The sequence below is a fragment of the Rhinopithecus bieti genome, unplaced genomic scaffold (assembly GCF_001698545.2).
Source record: "Rhinopithecus bieti isolate Rb0 unplaced genomic scaffold, ASM169854v2 scaffold_1070, whole genome shotgun sequence".
Classification (NCBI taxonomy): Eukaryota; Metazoa; Chordata; class Mammalia; order Primates; family Cercopithecidae; genus Rhinopithecus; species Rhinopithecus bieti.
Window position 1 is genome coordinate 5,249,388 of NW_016803844.1, and position 16,611 is coordinate 5,265,998.

Sequence of the window (16,611 nt, forward strand, 5' to 3'; positions counted from 1 at the left end):
CTGGGAATTCCCATGAGGCAGTATATCTGTCCACTCCTATGGGAAGGGGGCTGAAGCCAGGGAGCCAAGTGGCCTCGCTTCCACAGAACCCCACAAGCTAAAACACACTGGCTTGGAATCCCTGCCAGCCAACACAGCAGGCCAGAGACTGCCTAAGAAGACTTAATTCCCAGGGCAGAAGGGGTGGCCACCATCACTGCGGCTCCAGTTGGCCATTGTCCCCTGCTGTAGGTGCCAGTGAGACTAGGTGGTCAGGACCAGGAGCAATTCCCCACAGAGCAGCACAGCAACTGTGTCAGTTCATGGCTAGACTGCTTCCTTAAGTGGAACCCTGATCCATTTCTTATCACTGGGACAGGCCTCTCTGTGGGAATTTCAGCATCCCTAGACAGGAGTTCATGAACAGAACTTTGATATCCCTGAGAGGAGTCACTAGGAGAAGGGGCAGCTGTGGTATAATGGATCTATGGTCTTTGTCTTTTCTGCCTGCTGGCTCTGGAGAGTCAGGGGAGCCCAGGTGAGGGTGCAGCACACCTGTTCCACCAAGGGGTAGCCAGACTGCTCATTTAAGCAGGTCCCTGATCCCACTCCTCCTGACTAGATGAGACCTCCCAACAGGAGTCCCCAGATACCTCATACAGGAGAATTCCAGCTGGCATCAGGTTGGTGCCCCTCTGGGATACAGCTCCCAGAGGAAGGAGCTGGCTGCCATCTGTACTGGTCTGTAGCCTCTGCTGGTGATAACTCCAGGGGTGGGAGGGGCCCAGGCAAATAGGGTCTCGAGTGGATCCCCAGCAAACTGCAACTGCCCTACAGAAGAGGGGCCTGACTGCTATAAGAAAAACAGAAAACAACATCAATGAAAAGGACCCCACAAAAAACCCATACAAAGGTCAGCAACCTCAAGATCAAAGGTAGATAAACTCATGACGATGAGAAAGAATCAACACAAAAATGCTGAAAACTGAAAAAGCCAGAGTGCCTTTTCCCTCCAAAATGATTGCAACATGTCTCCAGCAAGGCACAGAACTGGGCTGAGGCTGAGATGGATGAATTTGACAGAAGTAGGCTTCAGAAGACGGGTAATAATGAACTTCACTGAGCTAAAGAATTATGTTCTAACTCATTACAAAGAAGCTAAGAACCGTGATAAAAAAACATTACAGGAGCTGTTTACCAAAATAACTAGTATAGAGAGGAATATAAATGACCTGATCGAGCTGAAAAATACAACACAAGAACTTCACAATGCAATAACAAGCATCAATAGCCAAAGAGACCAAGCAGAAGAAAGGGTATCAGAGCTTAACGACTATCTTGCTGAAATAAGGCAGACAAGAGTAGAGGAAAAAAAGAATGAAAAGGAATGATCAAAACCTCTGAGAACTGTGCGATTATGTTAAAAAATCAAACCTATGACTGATAGGAGTACTCGAAAGAGATGGAGAGAATGGAACCAAATTGGAAAACACACTTCAGGATATCATCCAGAACCTCCTCAACCTAGCAAGACAGGCCAATGTTCAAATTCAGGAAACCCAGACAACCCCAGTAAGATACTCCATGAGAAGATCAAGCAAAAGACACATAATCATCAGATTCTCCAGGGCCAAAATGAAGGAAAAAATGTTAAGGGCAGCCAGAGAGAAAGGCCAGGTCACCTGTAAAGGGAAGCCCATCAGACAGCACATCTCTTCAGAAACCATACAAGCCAGAAGAGAGTGGGGGCCAATATTTGACTTTCTTAAAATAATTTCCAACCTAGAATTTAGTATCTGGTCAAACTCAGCTTCATAAATGAAGGAGAAATAAAATGATTTTCAGACAAGCAAATGCTGAGAGAATTCATCACCACCAGGCCTGCCTTGCAAGCACTCCTGAAGGAAACAGTAAATATGGAAAGGAAAAACCATTACCAGCCACTACAAAAACACACTGAAGTACACAGACCAGTGACAATATGAGGCAACTACATAAACAAGTCTGCAAAATAACCAGCTAGTATCATGATGACAGGATGAAATTGATACATGACAATATTAACCTTAAATGTAAATGGGCTAAATGCCCCAATTAAAAGATGCAGAGTGGCAGGCTGGATAGAGTCAAGATTCATTGGTGTGCTGTATTCAAGAGACCCATCTCACATACAAAGACACACATAAACTCAATCCCATTACTGGGTATATACCCAAAGGAATATAAATCATTCTGTTACAAAGACACACGCATGTGTATGTTCATTGCAGCACTATTTACAATCACAAAGACATGGAATCAACCCAGATGCCCATCAATGATAGACTGGATAAAGAAAATGTGGTACATATACACCATGAAATACTATGCAGTCATAAAAAGGAATGGGATTATGTCCTTTGTAGGGACATGGATGGAGTTGGAAGCCATTATCCTCAGCAAACTAACAGTAACAGAAAACCAAACACTGCATGTTCTCACTTATAAGTGGGAGCTGAACAATCAAAACACATGGACACAGGAAAGGGAACCACACACACTGGGGTTTGTTGGGGGGTGGGAGGTGTGGTTGGGGGCGGTAGAGTATTAGGAAAAATAGTGAATGTATGCTGGGCTTAATACCTAGGTGATGGGTTGATAGGTGCAGTAAACCACCATGGCACACATTTACCTATATAACAAACCTTCAGAACTTGCACCTGTGCCCCAGAACTTAAAATTAAAAAAAAAGAAAAGAAGAAGAAAGAAACTTAGAAGAATGGATCCGAGACCTTGCACCATATGCCTCATGTAATTTGATCTTGCCTCAAGAAGTCACTGATCTTGACTTATGCTTCATTGAGAGCCTTACTTTATCTCATAAACATCTTTGGTAGCATCCCATACACTGCTCCTCAGTGACTGGCTGTTCTGACACCACTTAAAGCAGAAATCTGTTCATGTGCATTTATTTTATGTGAATCACAATTTTGAAATAGTTGTGACCCAGAAAAGTAGATATTTTCTGTTTCAAGCCAAATGTGAGGTAGCAGTCCATTTTTCAGAATAGAAATGTGACAGTCTCAATGCTGTAGTACTTTGTCAGTTATCTGAGGTTGAGAACTACTTTTCCATTATAAATTATATTTCACATTTATATATTGAAACTAACATATTATGGAGGTAAGTGAAACCTTCTTATTAAATTTTCACATAGAACCTGGGCTTAGGAAGAATGCTTTCGCTTGCCTTGTACCAGAGGTTTGCAGAAGATATATCAAGTTGAAAATTTTTTCTGTATTACAGCACTGATATTGAAGACCATTCTTATCAAGCTATGAATTATGTAGTAATCAGATCCACTGATGACATATATTTATTTAATATACACCATAAAATCTTGGTTTTTTGGAATGTATATGCTTTCTTTTCCCAGTTATCAGAACTGAATAGTATATTCTCTTTAACTTTACATTCTAGGAAGTTCAGAGTTAAATTCCATAAAGTCTTTATTTTTAATAATTTTGAATTATTGTGTTTCATATATTTCAATTTTCCAAGCCAAACAAGTTCTCTTTGGAAGTAGATGGTTTATACTATGGATGTGTTCTGACAACATACCTTTAATTTTCACTTACTTAGATTAAATGTAGGTGAATCATATTTTTGGAACTACAGGTTTTGCCCTTTCATCCTTCACCCCCAAACCTAATATGACCTTATACAAATTATGTTTGATGGGAACCTTCAATGAGAATTATAGCAAAATATTTGTTTTCCTATTATCTTTTGAATGGCCCAATACTAGATTTGAACTCAAGACTAAATAATTTTGAAAAGGAATTAGCAGTGATTTATAAAGTTACTATTTTTTTTCAGCAAAGCTAGAGAAGATCTGCTGAAAATTCAGAAAGAGCGTGATTTTCATCGAATGCATCACAAGCGAATAGTCCAGGAAAAAAAAAAATTAATCAGTGACCTCAAAGGGTAAGCTTATATTTGTTGGTATATTTATTAAAGAGTTATTTAATACATGTTAAGTAATTTGATTATGACAAAGTTTTAGACAAAGTTATTAGTTCCACATTTATTGAGCATAAGATGAGTAAGTTGCGGCCCTTGCTGTCAAGGGTCTCAGAAACTATTTGTGTGTGTGAAGTGGGAGGAGTTAAGCAGAAATATACTGAAATACACTGCATTGTTACTATGCCACCCAAGAGGTCCATCATCCCAATAAGATTGGAGTGTGATATGACTCAAGGATTTATTTCCACAGGAATTAAATTCTCAAGTACAAGTAAGAGTAGACAGTGAGGAAGTGGGGTCAGCACAGTGCTCTTGACAGATAATACATCCTCTGCAAATGCACCAAGACATGAAAAAACATGGTATGTTCATCAAATTGTATGCAAAGAGAGTAAAGTGCAGCTGTGGTATTTCAGGGATAGGGGACATATCTCTAAATGACTATGAATTTAAAAGTCTTTTATAAATTATTTTGAAGGCATTATTGAGATTTACTTTCTCTCCTTCTTTACCTTCCTCCCCTACAAAAACAAGTAAAGAATTTACAATCCTTAAATAAAATTCTATTTGCTTGCTCTAGGGTAGTGCTATCCAACAGAACTTTTCGTGATGATATACTCTATATCTGTACTGTCCAATACAATAGCCCCTAACCATTTATATTTAAAAATATACCATACTTCTTTGAATTCCTAATACGTTTAAAGGGAATATTTTTCATATAAAATTAATCACTTTAGATTATATGTTTTTTTGTATTTCATTATTTCAGGCACCCTGGTAAAGAAGCACACATTACTTTGTAATATAGCTACACTTGTTCTATACTCAGATAGCCTTTATTTCTTCATTTAATCATTAAGAAAAACATCTCCATTTAGCAATCTGGATGAATCACTAAAGCGCATTTTATAAAGACCTAAAACAAAACTTCAGTGATGCCATCAAGTCACAAAAAAGCTGGGCATCAAGTTAATCAGTCAAACACAGTGAATACTTTGCCTGATAGCTGTGCTATTGCATAATAAATCAGCTATAGGATAGAGTGTTTTTGATGCCAGGCAAAGTTAGGGTCTGAGATCTCTTATGTCATATTTTACCCAAATACATTAATAGTGTATACATATTTCCTTTCATTGTAAACCATTAAATGTTTACCTTACTTTTTCTGTACATTTTTCAAGTAGTTTGATAATAAATTTTATAGTATTTCTTTTTTGTTTGTTTGTTTGTTGTTTTGTTTTGCTTTTTAGAGTCAGAGTCTCATTCTGTCACCCATGGTAGAATGCAGTGGTGAGATTAATGCACCCTGTAGCCTCTAACTCCTGGATTTAAGCAATCCTTCTACCTCAGCCTTCTGAGTAGCTGAGTCTACAGGTGCATGCCACCATACCCAGCTAAATTTTTTTATGTTTTAATTTTTTTGTAGCGATGTTTTTTCTTTGTTACATTCTAGTGAAATTCTATGTGTTGTTAATTCTTTTAACAGAAGATAGTCAAGCCATATCTCATGAATGAGTTAAATTCCAAAGTTAGTAAAAAAAGGGAAATTTTGCCATCAATATTTTCTTTAAAATTCTTCAGCCATCCACAGATTACAGTGTACATGGTTGTGTGTATACAATTCTATATCTGTGTGTTTTATGTATTTAGACATATGTAATGTTTATGGAGATTATAGTATACACAAAAGTATATATATGTGTGTGTGTGTATATATATACACACACATACATACATACACACACACACGAAGCTAATCAGAACGGAGGATAGAACTGTATGTACTACCTAAATTTTTATTTTTGTTACTCTTTCTGAATGTCGTATTAATACACATTAATTGTATATAAAATGCAACTGCACTTTAATACTTAATTTCTATTGCTATCATCAATGAGGTATAATGTGATATCCAAATTAATGACTTTATAAATACTGCTATGAAAATATTATAGAAAATGAAAAGCTCTGTTTCAATTATTAATGAAATAAAATATTATTCTTTTGGAGGACTTTTAGGGAATTTCTGCTTTGCACTATGCCATTGTAAATAGTATAGAATTAGCTCTCCAACTAGTACTAAACTAGCTCCCCAAATGTAAGGAACTACAAGACTGGACAAAATACAGGAGGCAGTTTTTTTTAAGATGGTGGAAAATTGGCAAAGCAGGATCTTGATGCTTAAGAGAAGACACAAAATGAGCAGGATGATCACCCCACATATCTTCCTGAAGGTACTTTTGAGCCCACAGTTTGACCAGATATAACCCAAGCAGAGCATGGTGGTTTTCGGAGCTGAGGAGACAGAGATCAGAGTTCAGGGCTGCAGAGGTAGCTGAAACTTGCAGCATGGTGTACACAGAAGGAAGGAGGTACATGAAATGTAACTTAAGAAATATCTGTAATGGTTCTCTTCAGTCTTTGGCCATGTAACTAACTTGTGGAAGTATAAGATGAGAGAATATGAAGCCTGGCAGGAAACAGCACCTGGGAAGCTATGAGCAAGAGATTCCAGAGGTTGCACAGTGCTGGGAGATGTAGGAGTTCTGATCAGCCATAAGGGAAGGAACATCACTGAATACTCTGAACATTTACTTAATATCCTCCACAAGCCATGCCATAGAAGCAGACCTAGTTGGTCCTAGAGAAAATGCTGCTTTAGACTTTTTCTTCAAAAAGCTTAAAGGTATAAGCTTTGAAAAACTCAACTGATTCACTGGGAAATTAACTGTCTGTCAGAAAATAACTCTTTAAAGGAAGAAAACAAAATTCAGACAAGTGTATGTCCAACATACAATAAATAAATAAAGTTTGTATGTATTGATCTATCTATAGATATATCTAGAAGCAGGAAGACATGTCCTATAATCAGGAAAAAGCAGAAACAGACACAGAGAAAAGAGAATTACAGAATTAGCAGACAGGGACTTTAAAACAGTTATTATGAAATGCTTAGAGTTTTAAAGAAAATGGTGACTATAGGAGTGATAAACAGAATTAAACTGAAATTTGAGAACTGAAAAAAACATAATATGCAAATGAAAAATTTACTAGTAGGTCTTAGAAGATTGGATATTGCCAATGGAAAGATCAATGAACATGAAGACAGGAAGATGGAAAATGATCCAACTGGTGCTCAAAGAGAAAAAAGCTGAAAAGAAATGAGCAGGGACTCAAAGAAAAAAGACTGAAAAAACATAAACAGAACTTCTGGAACAATATCAAATAGTCCATCATAGGTGTATTTGAAATCCAAGAAGAGGCTGGGCATAACCTTCCCCATTCTGCTAGCTTATTCCAATTGTTAAGTATACAAATTCAAATTAGTTACTCAGGAAGACTGGAACTGATCACTGGGTGCTTACATGAACCAAATATGCTGTGAGCAGACTTTAGCCAGGACCCTACTTATTTCCTGTCCCTTATAGACTCCCATTCTAACAGGGGGGTCATGATTTTGCTTTAAGTTTCTGAATTTGAATGACAAATTCTTAAAAATATCTTTCCCCAGTAAATAGCCACTCAAATAGCCAGGGGTAATTTGCAGAAAAATTAAGGCTATTTATAACAGTATATAATTGCTATGGTGTTATGGAGTGCCTTCTCTATTATCTGCCAGGGTAGCTCCAGCATTTCCACTTCACAGTGTTGGCTATCTTTTTCCAAGTTTCTAAGGACCACCTTAGAAATAAGTAAATCTACCTTATTCGCTGGAGTTCTTACTATAATGTTAAATCCATTGTGTGGAGGTCAAGGAATTATTGTTTATCCAGTCTTGCATTCCACCCCCTTTTAATCAAGTACCTCAAAATCCAGCCTCTGGGGGTACTTTGCTGGTTCCTGTCAGTACATGCTGACTATTTCTTGCAGCAGTTTAGATGTATAGTCTCTTTCCTCCGTAATCACACTGAGGAGAGGAGGTAGGGATACTTCCAGCGGTGGGGCCGGGGTGGGGACATCTCTTTCTTTGTGGGGAAGAGGGCTTTTCAGCATCTTGCAGCACAGCTGAAGTACTACTTCTTTGTAGGAAATGGGGGCCACCTCTGTAAGCCCACAGGGCTACAGAAAAACATTCTCAGGGGCATCCTGAGAACCAGAGAAGAAGACAGGGACATTTCATACATTTCATGTAATAAAGAGTCAGTTCACCTGGAAGACATAATATTAAATATGCATTACTCTAATATAAGAGCTTCAAAATACATGAAGCAAACTCTGATAAAATTGAAAGGAAAAATAGATATTTCCTTAGTTATACTTAGGATTTTAACACTCAGAAAGTGTAGGAAGAAATATTCATAGATGTATTTGACATCCAAGAAGAGGCTGGGGATAACCTTCCCCATTCTGCTAGCTTATTCCAATTGCCAAGTATATCAATTCCAATTATTTACTCAGGAACACTGGAATTGATCACTGGGTGAGTACATGGAGCAAATATGCTGTGAGCCAGGACCCTACTTATTTCCCGGCCCTTACAGACTCCCATTCCAACAGAGGGGGACCAGATATAGCCTAAGCAGGGCATGGTGGTTTTCGGAGCTGAGGAGGCAGAGATCAGAGTTCAGGGCTATAGAGGTAGCTGGAACTTCTTGCAGCATGGAGTACACAGAAGGAAGGAGGTATGTGAAATGTAAGAAATATCTGCAATAGTCCTTTTCAATCTTTGGCCTCATAACTAACTTGTGGAAGTATAGGATGAGAGAACACAAAGCCTGGCAGGAAACGGCGCCTGGGAAGCTCTGAGCAAAATAGAGATTCCAGAGGTTGTGTGGAAGAATGCTGTCAATCAACTGAGCATAGTTAACATTTCTTGACTTCTACTTTGCTCTTTCCAGTTCACATGGAATTGTCACTAAAATAGATCATATACTGAACCGTAAAACAAGTCTTTATACATTTCAAAGGATTGATGTCATACAAAGAATGTTTTCTGATCAAAATCAAATTAAATTAGAAATCAATTTTAAAATCTCAGGGGTTTCTCAAATATTTGGAAATTAAGTAGTATGCTTTAAATAATCCATGAGGCAAAGAAAGAAATTAGAGAATATTTTGAACTGAATGATTAAAATGCAGCATATTGAAATGCAGCCAATACAGCTTAAATTGAAATTGATGGCTTTAAATGCTTATTTTAGAAAATAACGTTTTAAAACCAATGATGTCATCTTAGAAGCTTAAAAAGAGCAAACTACAACCAAGAAACATGAAGAAATGAAAAATAAGAGCTGAAATCAATAAAATAGCAAATGGACAAACAAAAAATCAACAAAGTTAGATGTTGGTTAATGGAAAATATAATAAAGCTGACAAATTTGATAATAAGATGGATAAACTCTCATTAGACTGATATCACCAGAGGTTGGCAAGAATGTAGAGTAACCAGGACTGTCATATAGGGTTGCTGGAAGTATAAATTACAACCCAGCAATTAAACTCCTGGGTATTTATCTAAAATAAATGAAGATACATGATCAAAAAATCTTACATGACTTATATAAGAATGTTTAAAGAGGCCTTATTCATGATAGCCCAAACTAAAATCCACTCAGGTTTTCATCAGCAAGATATTGGATAAACACATTTACATACAAGGGGATACTACTCACAGTAAAGAGGAGTGAAGTATTGCGATGTAAAGTAATAGGAATAATCTAAAGAAACATTATGCTGAGTGAAATAAACTAGTTAAAAAAGAGAACATGTTATATGTTACCAAATACATGAAGTTCTAGAATTTTCTGGGGTGCTAGACATGTTTCATATTTTGATAATGTGTACTACTTGGATGTGCATTTCTCAAAACTCTGAACAGTAACGTTTAAGAGCTGTATGTTTTATCCACGTAAATTACACTTCAGTAAAAAAATTTTGAGGTCATTTTCAAATAAAACAGATTTTTAAAGATATTTATATTATATACTAGGCTGAACTATTCCTTCTGTTTAGATATCAAAATGTTTTATACTTAATTTTTAAAATAGAAGATTAGCCAAACTTGTTTTGAAGACTATCCTTTAGTTTATTTTGATGTGAATGACACTCCATGTTTAACCATCTATTATTTGTGGCCCTTGTCTTTCTGACAGTTATTTCCAAATTAACAAAAATTTCATGGGTAGCAGCAATATTCTGAGTACATACTTGGACACAGCAAAAGGTGCTAGTAGGAAATAGAGAACTAATTAAGACATGTGATTTGCTCCCTCACTGCACCCTCCACCCTCAAGTTGCAGTGAATTTGTGTGCTTTTTGTGCTTCGTGGCTGTAGTGTGTTAACCTTTATGAGGTTATTCATTTTTATTTCACAGCAAAAAAGAAAAGTAAAAAAGGTTTCGATGTTAGATGGAAATTGCTGATTTAACTCAATAACCCCTTAAGATACTATTGACGTTTTATTTTTTATAGGTTGAAGTTACATTATGCGTCTTATGAACCAACTATAAGGGTGTTACATGAGAAACACCACACTTTACTGAGGGAGAAAATGCTGACCTCCTTGGAAAGAGACAAAGTAGTTGAGCAGGTAAAGATACAGTCAAAGCTAACTTAAAATAATCTTTTAATCATTTTTTTAAAAAATAATACAAGTAGAAATACTGGTTTTGTTTCTGAGATTAATTTTAAAGCATTTTCAGCCAACTTTCATGTAAAAGAGATCCATTTGGAAACATTCAGAAAAAGTATTTATCCATTTAACTACATATAAAGATTATTATAAAATTAGGCCGGGGCGGTGGCTCATGCCTGTAATCCCAGCACTTTGGGAGACCAAGGTAGGTGGATCACTTGAGGCCAGGAGTTTAAGACCAGCCTGGCCAATATGGTGAAACCCTGTCTCTACTAAAAATACCAAAGAAAAAAAAAATAGCTGGGTGTGGTGGCACAGGCCTGTAATCCCAGCTACTCGGGAGACTGAGGCATGAGAATAGTTTGAACCTGGGAGGCGGAGGTTGCAGTGAACCGAGATGGCTCCATACCACTGCACTCCAGCCTAGGCAACAGAGTGAGACAGTGTCTCAAAAAAATTAAATTAAATATCATTTAATTGAGACATAAATTTATAGCAGATTATTAAATTGTAGTTTGAAGAAAAAACAGCCATTGTGGTCAAACTTGGGTTTAAATATCAGCTTTGACAGCTATAAACATTAACCTTAGGAGAGTTATTTAAACAAATTGGAGCTCAGATTCCTCATATATAAAATGTAGCTGCAAAGACCAAAGACTTTACCTTTTAAGATTGCTGTGAAACTTATATGAGATATTTTAATAAATAAAAAATCCCTCCTAGGTACTGACTCAAGTCTTTTGTAATTTTTGCTGATGGGTGACATCCTTTTAGGGTTTCTGTATAGGCCTAGACCTAGGGTATTGGGTGAGATACCTTTGGCATAAAAATTTAAGAAAAAGAAACAAAATGTTTATAAGCCACTTTAAAACCATTTAACAGTTTTTTTAGAATGTGTAAAGCTGCAACTATGCTTAACATTCTGTTATTGTTTTCTGGAGATTTTCATTTTTGGCCAAACTTTCAGAAGCTACAAAAGCTTACATGATGATAATACTCGTTCGAATAATTTTATTGTTAAGACATGCTTTAATCAAGTTTATTTTGTCTTTTGAGTGAAATTCTTAGCAATGAAAATGCAAAACATCATTGTCTTGATGCCCCTTGTGCTTGAATTTAATTTTGTGTTTTGAATGTTTGAATTTTAAGTAATATTGAATACAATGATCATATGATTTGGCTGTGTCCCCATCCAAAGCTCACCTTGAATTGTAATAATCCCCACGTGTCAAGGGCGGGACCAGGTGGAGGTAACTGAATCATGGAGATGGTTTCTCCCATGCTATTCTCATGATAGTGAGTGAGTCTCACGAGATCTAATGGTTGTATAAGCATCTGGCATTTCTTTTGCTTGCACTCATTCTCTTTCCTGCTGCCCTGTGAAGAGGTGTCTTCTACTGTGATTGTAAATTTCCTGAGGACTCCCCAGCCATGTGGAACTTGAGCCAATTAAACCTCTATTCTTTATAAAATATCCAGTCTCGAGTATTTCCTCATAGTGGTGTGAGAATGAACTAATACAAATGAGTTTAACAATTATTTAAATTTTATGGCATTATAATCAAACCTTCAGAATTTCATACCCTTGCTTCTTTTCATCTAATCTGTCTTCCCCAGTCTCCTAACAAAAGGCTTTATTCTGTATCCTGAGGTATTAGGAGCTAGATTCAGATTTCTTCCTATTTCCTATTCCAGACGGGCCATGCTTAAATTTTTGCTACCCATCTTACTGTCTTTAGTCCTCCTGGTCTCATGCTTATCTCCTATATACCATGTACAATATTTGTGTTTCAAGTTGCTCCTCGATGGTTTAGTGGAAAGAGCTAAGGACTGGGAATGGCTGGTATGAATTCCAGTTGTGTTATAAAACAGCCAAGTGAGGATTCACGTTATTTAAATATGTCTTTTTACTCACTTATTAAATAGAGATAAATTATTTGCCTTATGATTGATATGTGTATAAGATTAAAACATGTTTAAAAAGTTAAAATCATTTGATCTATGAGTTAAAGTTGAATTTTACATACTACTGTTCAGATTTGCAAAGAAATATATCTCTATTATCTGCAACCGGTTTTGTCTTTGAACTCCTACTCCTGCTGAAGACAAAAGAAAAGATAACCTGCATATTAAAGACTATTCCAGTCTTTATGAGTTAAACCAGTGTCTTTGGGTTTAACACAGGGTGTTTGAATATTATATTAACTGAATGTTTAGCTAAAACATAGTTATTAGTGCTCATTTTCTTCCTTCAAATGGCATGCCCTTTTTATTCTTCCCCAGATGGTTCCTAGTAAAAAAGTTACTTGTCTATCCATATAGTTTAAAGTCTACAGGCTATATTCACTCTCCAGTGTACTGTGACTTGTTTGATTAGGTTGGTGGTGTCCAGGTACATGATAGCTGGATAGTTCTGGATAGCTCCTGGATAGTTCCAGGGTAGTTCTTTTGTATGTGAACCCAACACACCTTGCTAAATCCATGGCCTCTGCCACCATATCTGTGAACTCCTTTATATCTGTGACCTCATTATCCTAACCCTAGTTTTTCTTCTGCTCTAGTACATCAAATATTAACATTTCCGTGTATCCCACTGAGGTGGTTGAGGCTTCTGATTTCTCTATATTGCAAATACAAGCCATGAGCAATTTGGAAACCAGTTAGGGTCCATCTACACAGATATACCTTTCTCAGTCCATTTTCAACATCACCTGGAGAGTAGTATGTTTTTCTAGCACAATGTAAAATATGAAGGAGTCTTCAAGGGGTTGTCAATTTTCCTAGGCTATTGCCTGAAAAACTAAGAGCAAGTGTACTTAAATTCCTGGAGTATCTCTGGACTATCTGGCTTTATTTGCCCTTCATTTCCAACTGGCCCCTCTTGCATTTTTCACTTGGTAGATAAACCAGGACTCATGTCTGACCTATTGTTACCTCGTCCCTCAGGCATCTCGTCCATCACTCAGGCACAGAACTCTTTTCACTTTTTTGTTCTATTGTATGAAATATCTCCCTGTCTTCTTTTATGTTACAGGATGTTCTATGTCCTCATTTGTTCCAGCAATCCTGATTTACACCCATTTGCACAGGGTAATTTTTAATAAATTTAACTTTCACCCTAAAAATATCCCAATTTGGAAAATCTTTATTAATGGGAAAAATATTTTTTTTAAACTTTAAGTTCTAGGGTACATGTATACAACGTACAGGTTTGTTACATAGGTATACATGTGCCACATTGGTTTGCTACACCCATCAACTCATCATTTTCATTAGGTATTTCTTTTAATGCTATCCCTCTCCCAGCCCCACATCCCGTGACAGGCCCCGGTGTGTGATGCTCCCCGCCCTGTGTCCATATGTTCTCATTTTTCAATTCCCAAATATGAGTGAGAACATGTGGTGTTTGGTTATCTGTCTCTGTGATAGTTTGCTGAGCATGATGGTTTCCACCTTCATCCATGTTCATGTCAAAGGACATGAACTCATCCTTTTTTATGGCAGCATAGTATTTCATGATGTATATGTGCCACACTTTCTTAATCCAGTCTATCATCGATGGACGTTTGGGTTGGTTCCAAGTCTTTGCTGTTGTAAATAGTGCTGCAATAAACATACGTGTGCATGTGTCTTCATTGTTGCATCATTTATAATCCTTTGGGTATGTACCATGTAATGGAATCACTGGGTCAAATGATATTTCTGGTTCTAGATCCTTGAGGAATCACCACACTGTCTTCCACAATGGTTGGACTAATTTACACTTCCAACAGTATAAAAGCGCTCCTATTTCTCCACATCCTCTCCAGCATCTGTTGTTTCCTCANTGTCTCTGTGATAGTTTGCTGAGCATGATGGTTTCCACCTTCATCCATGTTCATGTCAAAGGACATGAACTCATCCTTTTTTATGGCAGCATAGTATTTCATGATGTATATGTGCCACACTTTCTTAATCCAGTCTATCATCGATGGACGTTTGGGTTGGTTCCAAGTCTTTGCTGTTGTAAATAGTGCTGCAATAAACATACGTGTGCATGTGTCTTCATTGTTGCATCATTTATAATCCTTTGGGTATGTACCATGTAATGGAATCACTGGGTCAAATGATATTTCTGGTTCTAGATCCTTGAGGAATCACCACACTGTCTTCCACAATGGTTGGACTAATTTACACTTCCAACAGTATAAAAGCGCTCCTATTTCTCCACATCCTCTCCAGCATCTGTTGTTTCCTCACTTTTTAATGATCGCAATTCTAATTGGCATGAGATGGTATCTTATTGTGGTTTTGATTTCCATTTCTCTGATCACCAGTGATGATGATCACTTTTTCATGTTTCTGTTGGCTGCTTTATGCCTTCTTTTGAGAAGTGTCTGTTGATATACTTTACCCACCTTTTGATGAGGTAGTTTGTTTTTTTCTTGTAAATTTGTTGAAGTTATTTGTAGATTCTGGATATTAGCCCTTTGTCAGATGAGTAGATTGCAAAATTTTCTCCCGTTCTGTAGGTTGCCTGTTCACTCTGATGGTAGTTTCTTTTGCTGTGCAGAAGCTCTTTAGTTTAATTAAATCCCATTTGTCTATTTTGGCTTTTGTTGTCATTATTTTTGGTGTTTTAGTCATGAAGTCTTTGCCCATGCCTATATCCTAAATGGTATTGCCTAGGTTTTCTTCTTGGGTTTTATGGTTTTAGGCTTACATTTAAGTCTTTAATCCATGTTGAATTAATTTTTGTATAAGGCGTAAGGGAGGGATCCAGTTTCGGCTTTTTACATATGGCTAGCCAGTTTTCCCAGTACCATTTATCAAATAGGGAATACTTTCCCCATTTCTTGCTTTTGTCAGGTTTGTCAAAGATCAGATAGTTGTAGATGTGTGGTGTTATTTCTGAGGCCTCTGTTCTGTTCCATTGGTCTATATATCTGTTTTGTTACCGATACCATGCTGTTTTGGTTACTGTAGCCTTGTAGCATAGTTTGAAGTCAGGGAGCCTGATGCCACCAGCTTTGTTCTTTTTGCTTAGGATTGTCTTGGCTATGCAGGCTCTTTTTTGGTTCTATATGAACTTTAAAGTAGTTTTTTCTAATTTTGTGAAGAAACTCATTGGTAGCTCAATGAGGATGGCATTGAATCTATAAATTACCTTGGGCAGTATGGCCATTTTCAAGATGTTGATTCTTCCTATCCATGAGCATGGAATGTTCTTCCATTTGTTTGTGTCTTTTATTTCATGTTTTATTTCACTGAGCAGTGGTTTGTAGTTCTCCTTGAAGATGTCCTTCACATCCTTTGTAAGCTGGATTCCTAGGTATTTTATTCTCTTTATACCAATTGTGAATGGGAGTTCACTCATGATTTGGCCTTCTGTCTGTTATTGGTATATAGGAATGCTTGTGATTTTTGTACATTGATTTTGTATCTTGAGACTTTGCTGAAGTTGCTTATCAGCTTAAGGAGATTTTGGGCTGAGATAATGGGGTTTTCTAAATATACAATCATGTCATCTGCACACAGGGAAAATTTGACTTCCTCTTTTTCTAATCGAATACCCTTTATTTCTTTCTCTTGCCTGATTTCCCTGGCCAAAACTTCCAACACTATGTTGAATAGGAGTGGTGAGAGAGGGCATCGTTGTCTTGTGCTAGTTTTCAAATGTAATGCTTCCAGTTTTTTGCCTATTCAGTATGATATTGGCTGTGGGTTTGTCATAAATAGGTCTTATTATTTTGAGATACGTTCCATCAATACCTAGTTTATTGAGAGTTTTTAGCATGAAGGGCTGTTGAATTTTGTCAAAGGCCTTTTCTGCATCTATTGAGATAATCATGTGGTTTTTGTTGTTGGTTCTGTTTATATGATGGATTACTTTTATTGATTTGCATATGCCTTGCATCCCAGGGATGAAGCTGACATCATCGTAGTGGATAAGCTTTTTGATATGCTACTGGATTTGGTTTGCCAGTATTTTATTGAGGATTTTTGCATCGATGTTCATCAGGGATATTGGTCTAAAATTCTCTTTTTTTGTTGTGTCTCTGCCAGGCTTT

The 16,611-nt window shown here is 36.9% G+C and overlaps 1 protein-coding gene across 3 annotated transcripts in view; it reads left to right on the forward strand.

The window, feature by feature from the left end:
• The window catches only part of LOC108517645 (sperm-associated antigen 16 protein), an 82,302-nt gene that overhangs the window by 56,733 nt on the left and 8,958 nt on the right, over positions 1 to 16,611 (forward strand). For all 3 annotated transcript variants that reach the window (XM_017855728.1, XM_017855719.1, XM_017855710.1), the window contains 2 exons: positions 3,838 to 3,945; positions 10,399 to 10,516. In XM_017855728.1, the coding sequence (XP_017711217.1) occupies positions 3,838 to 3,945; positions 10,399 to 10,516 (226 nt within the window). The remainder of the gene's footprint in view (positions 1 to 3,837; positions 3,946 to 10,398; positions 10,517 to 16,611) is intronic.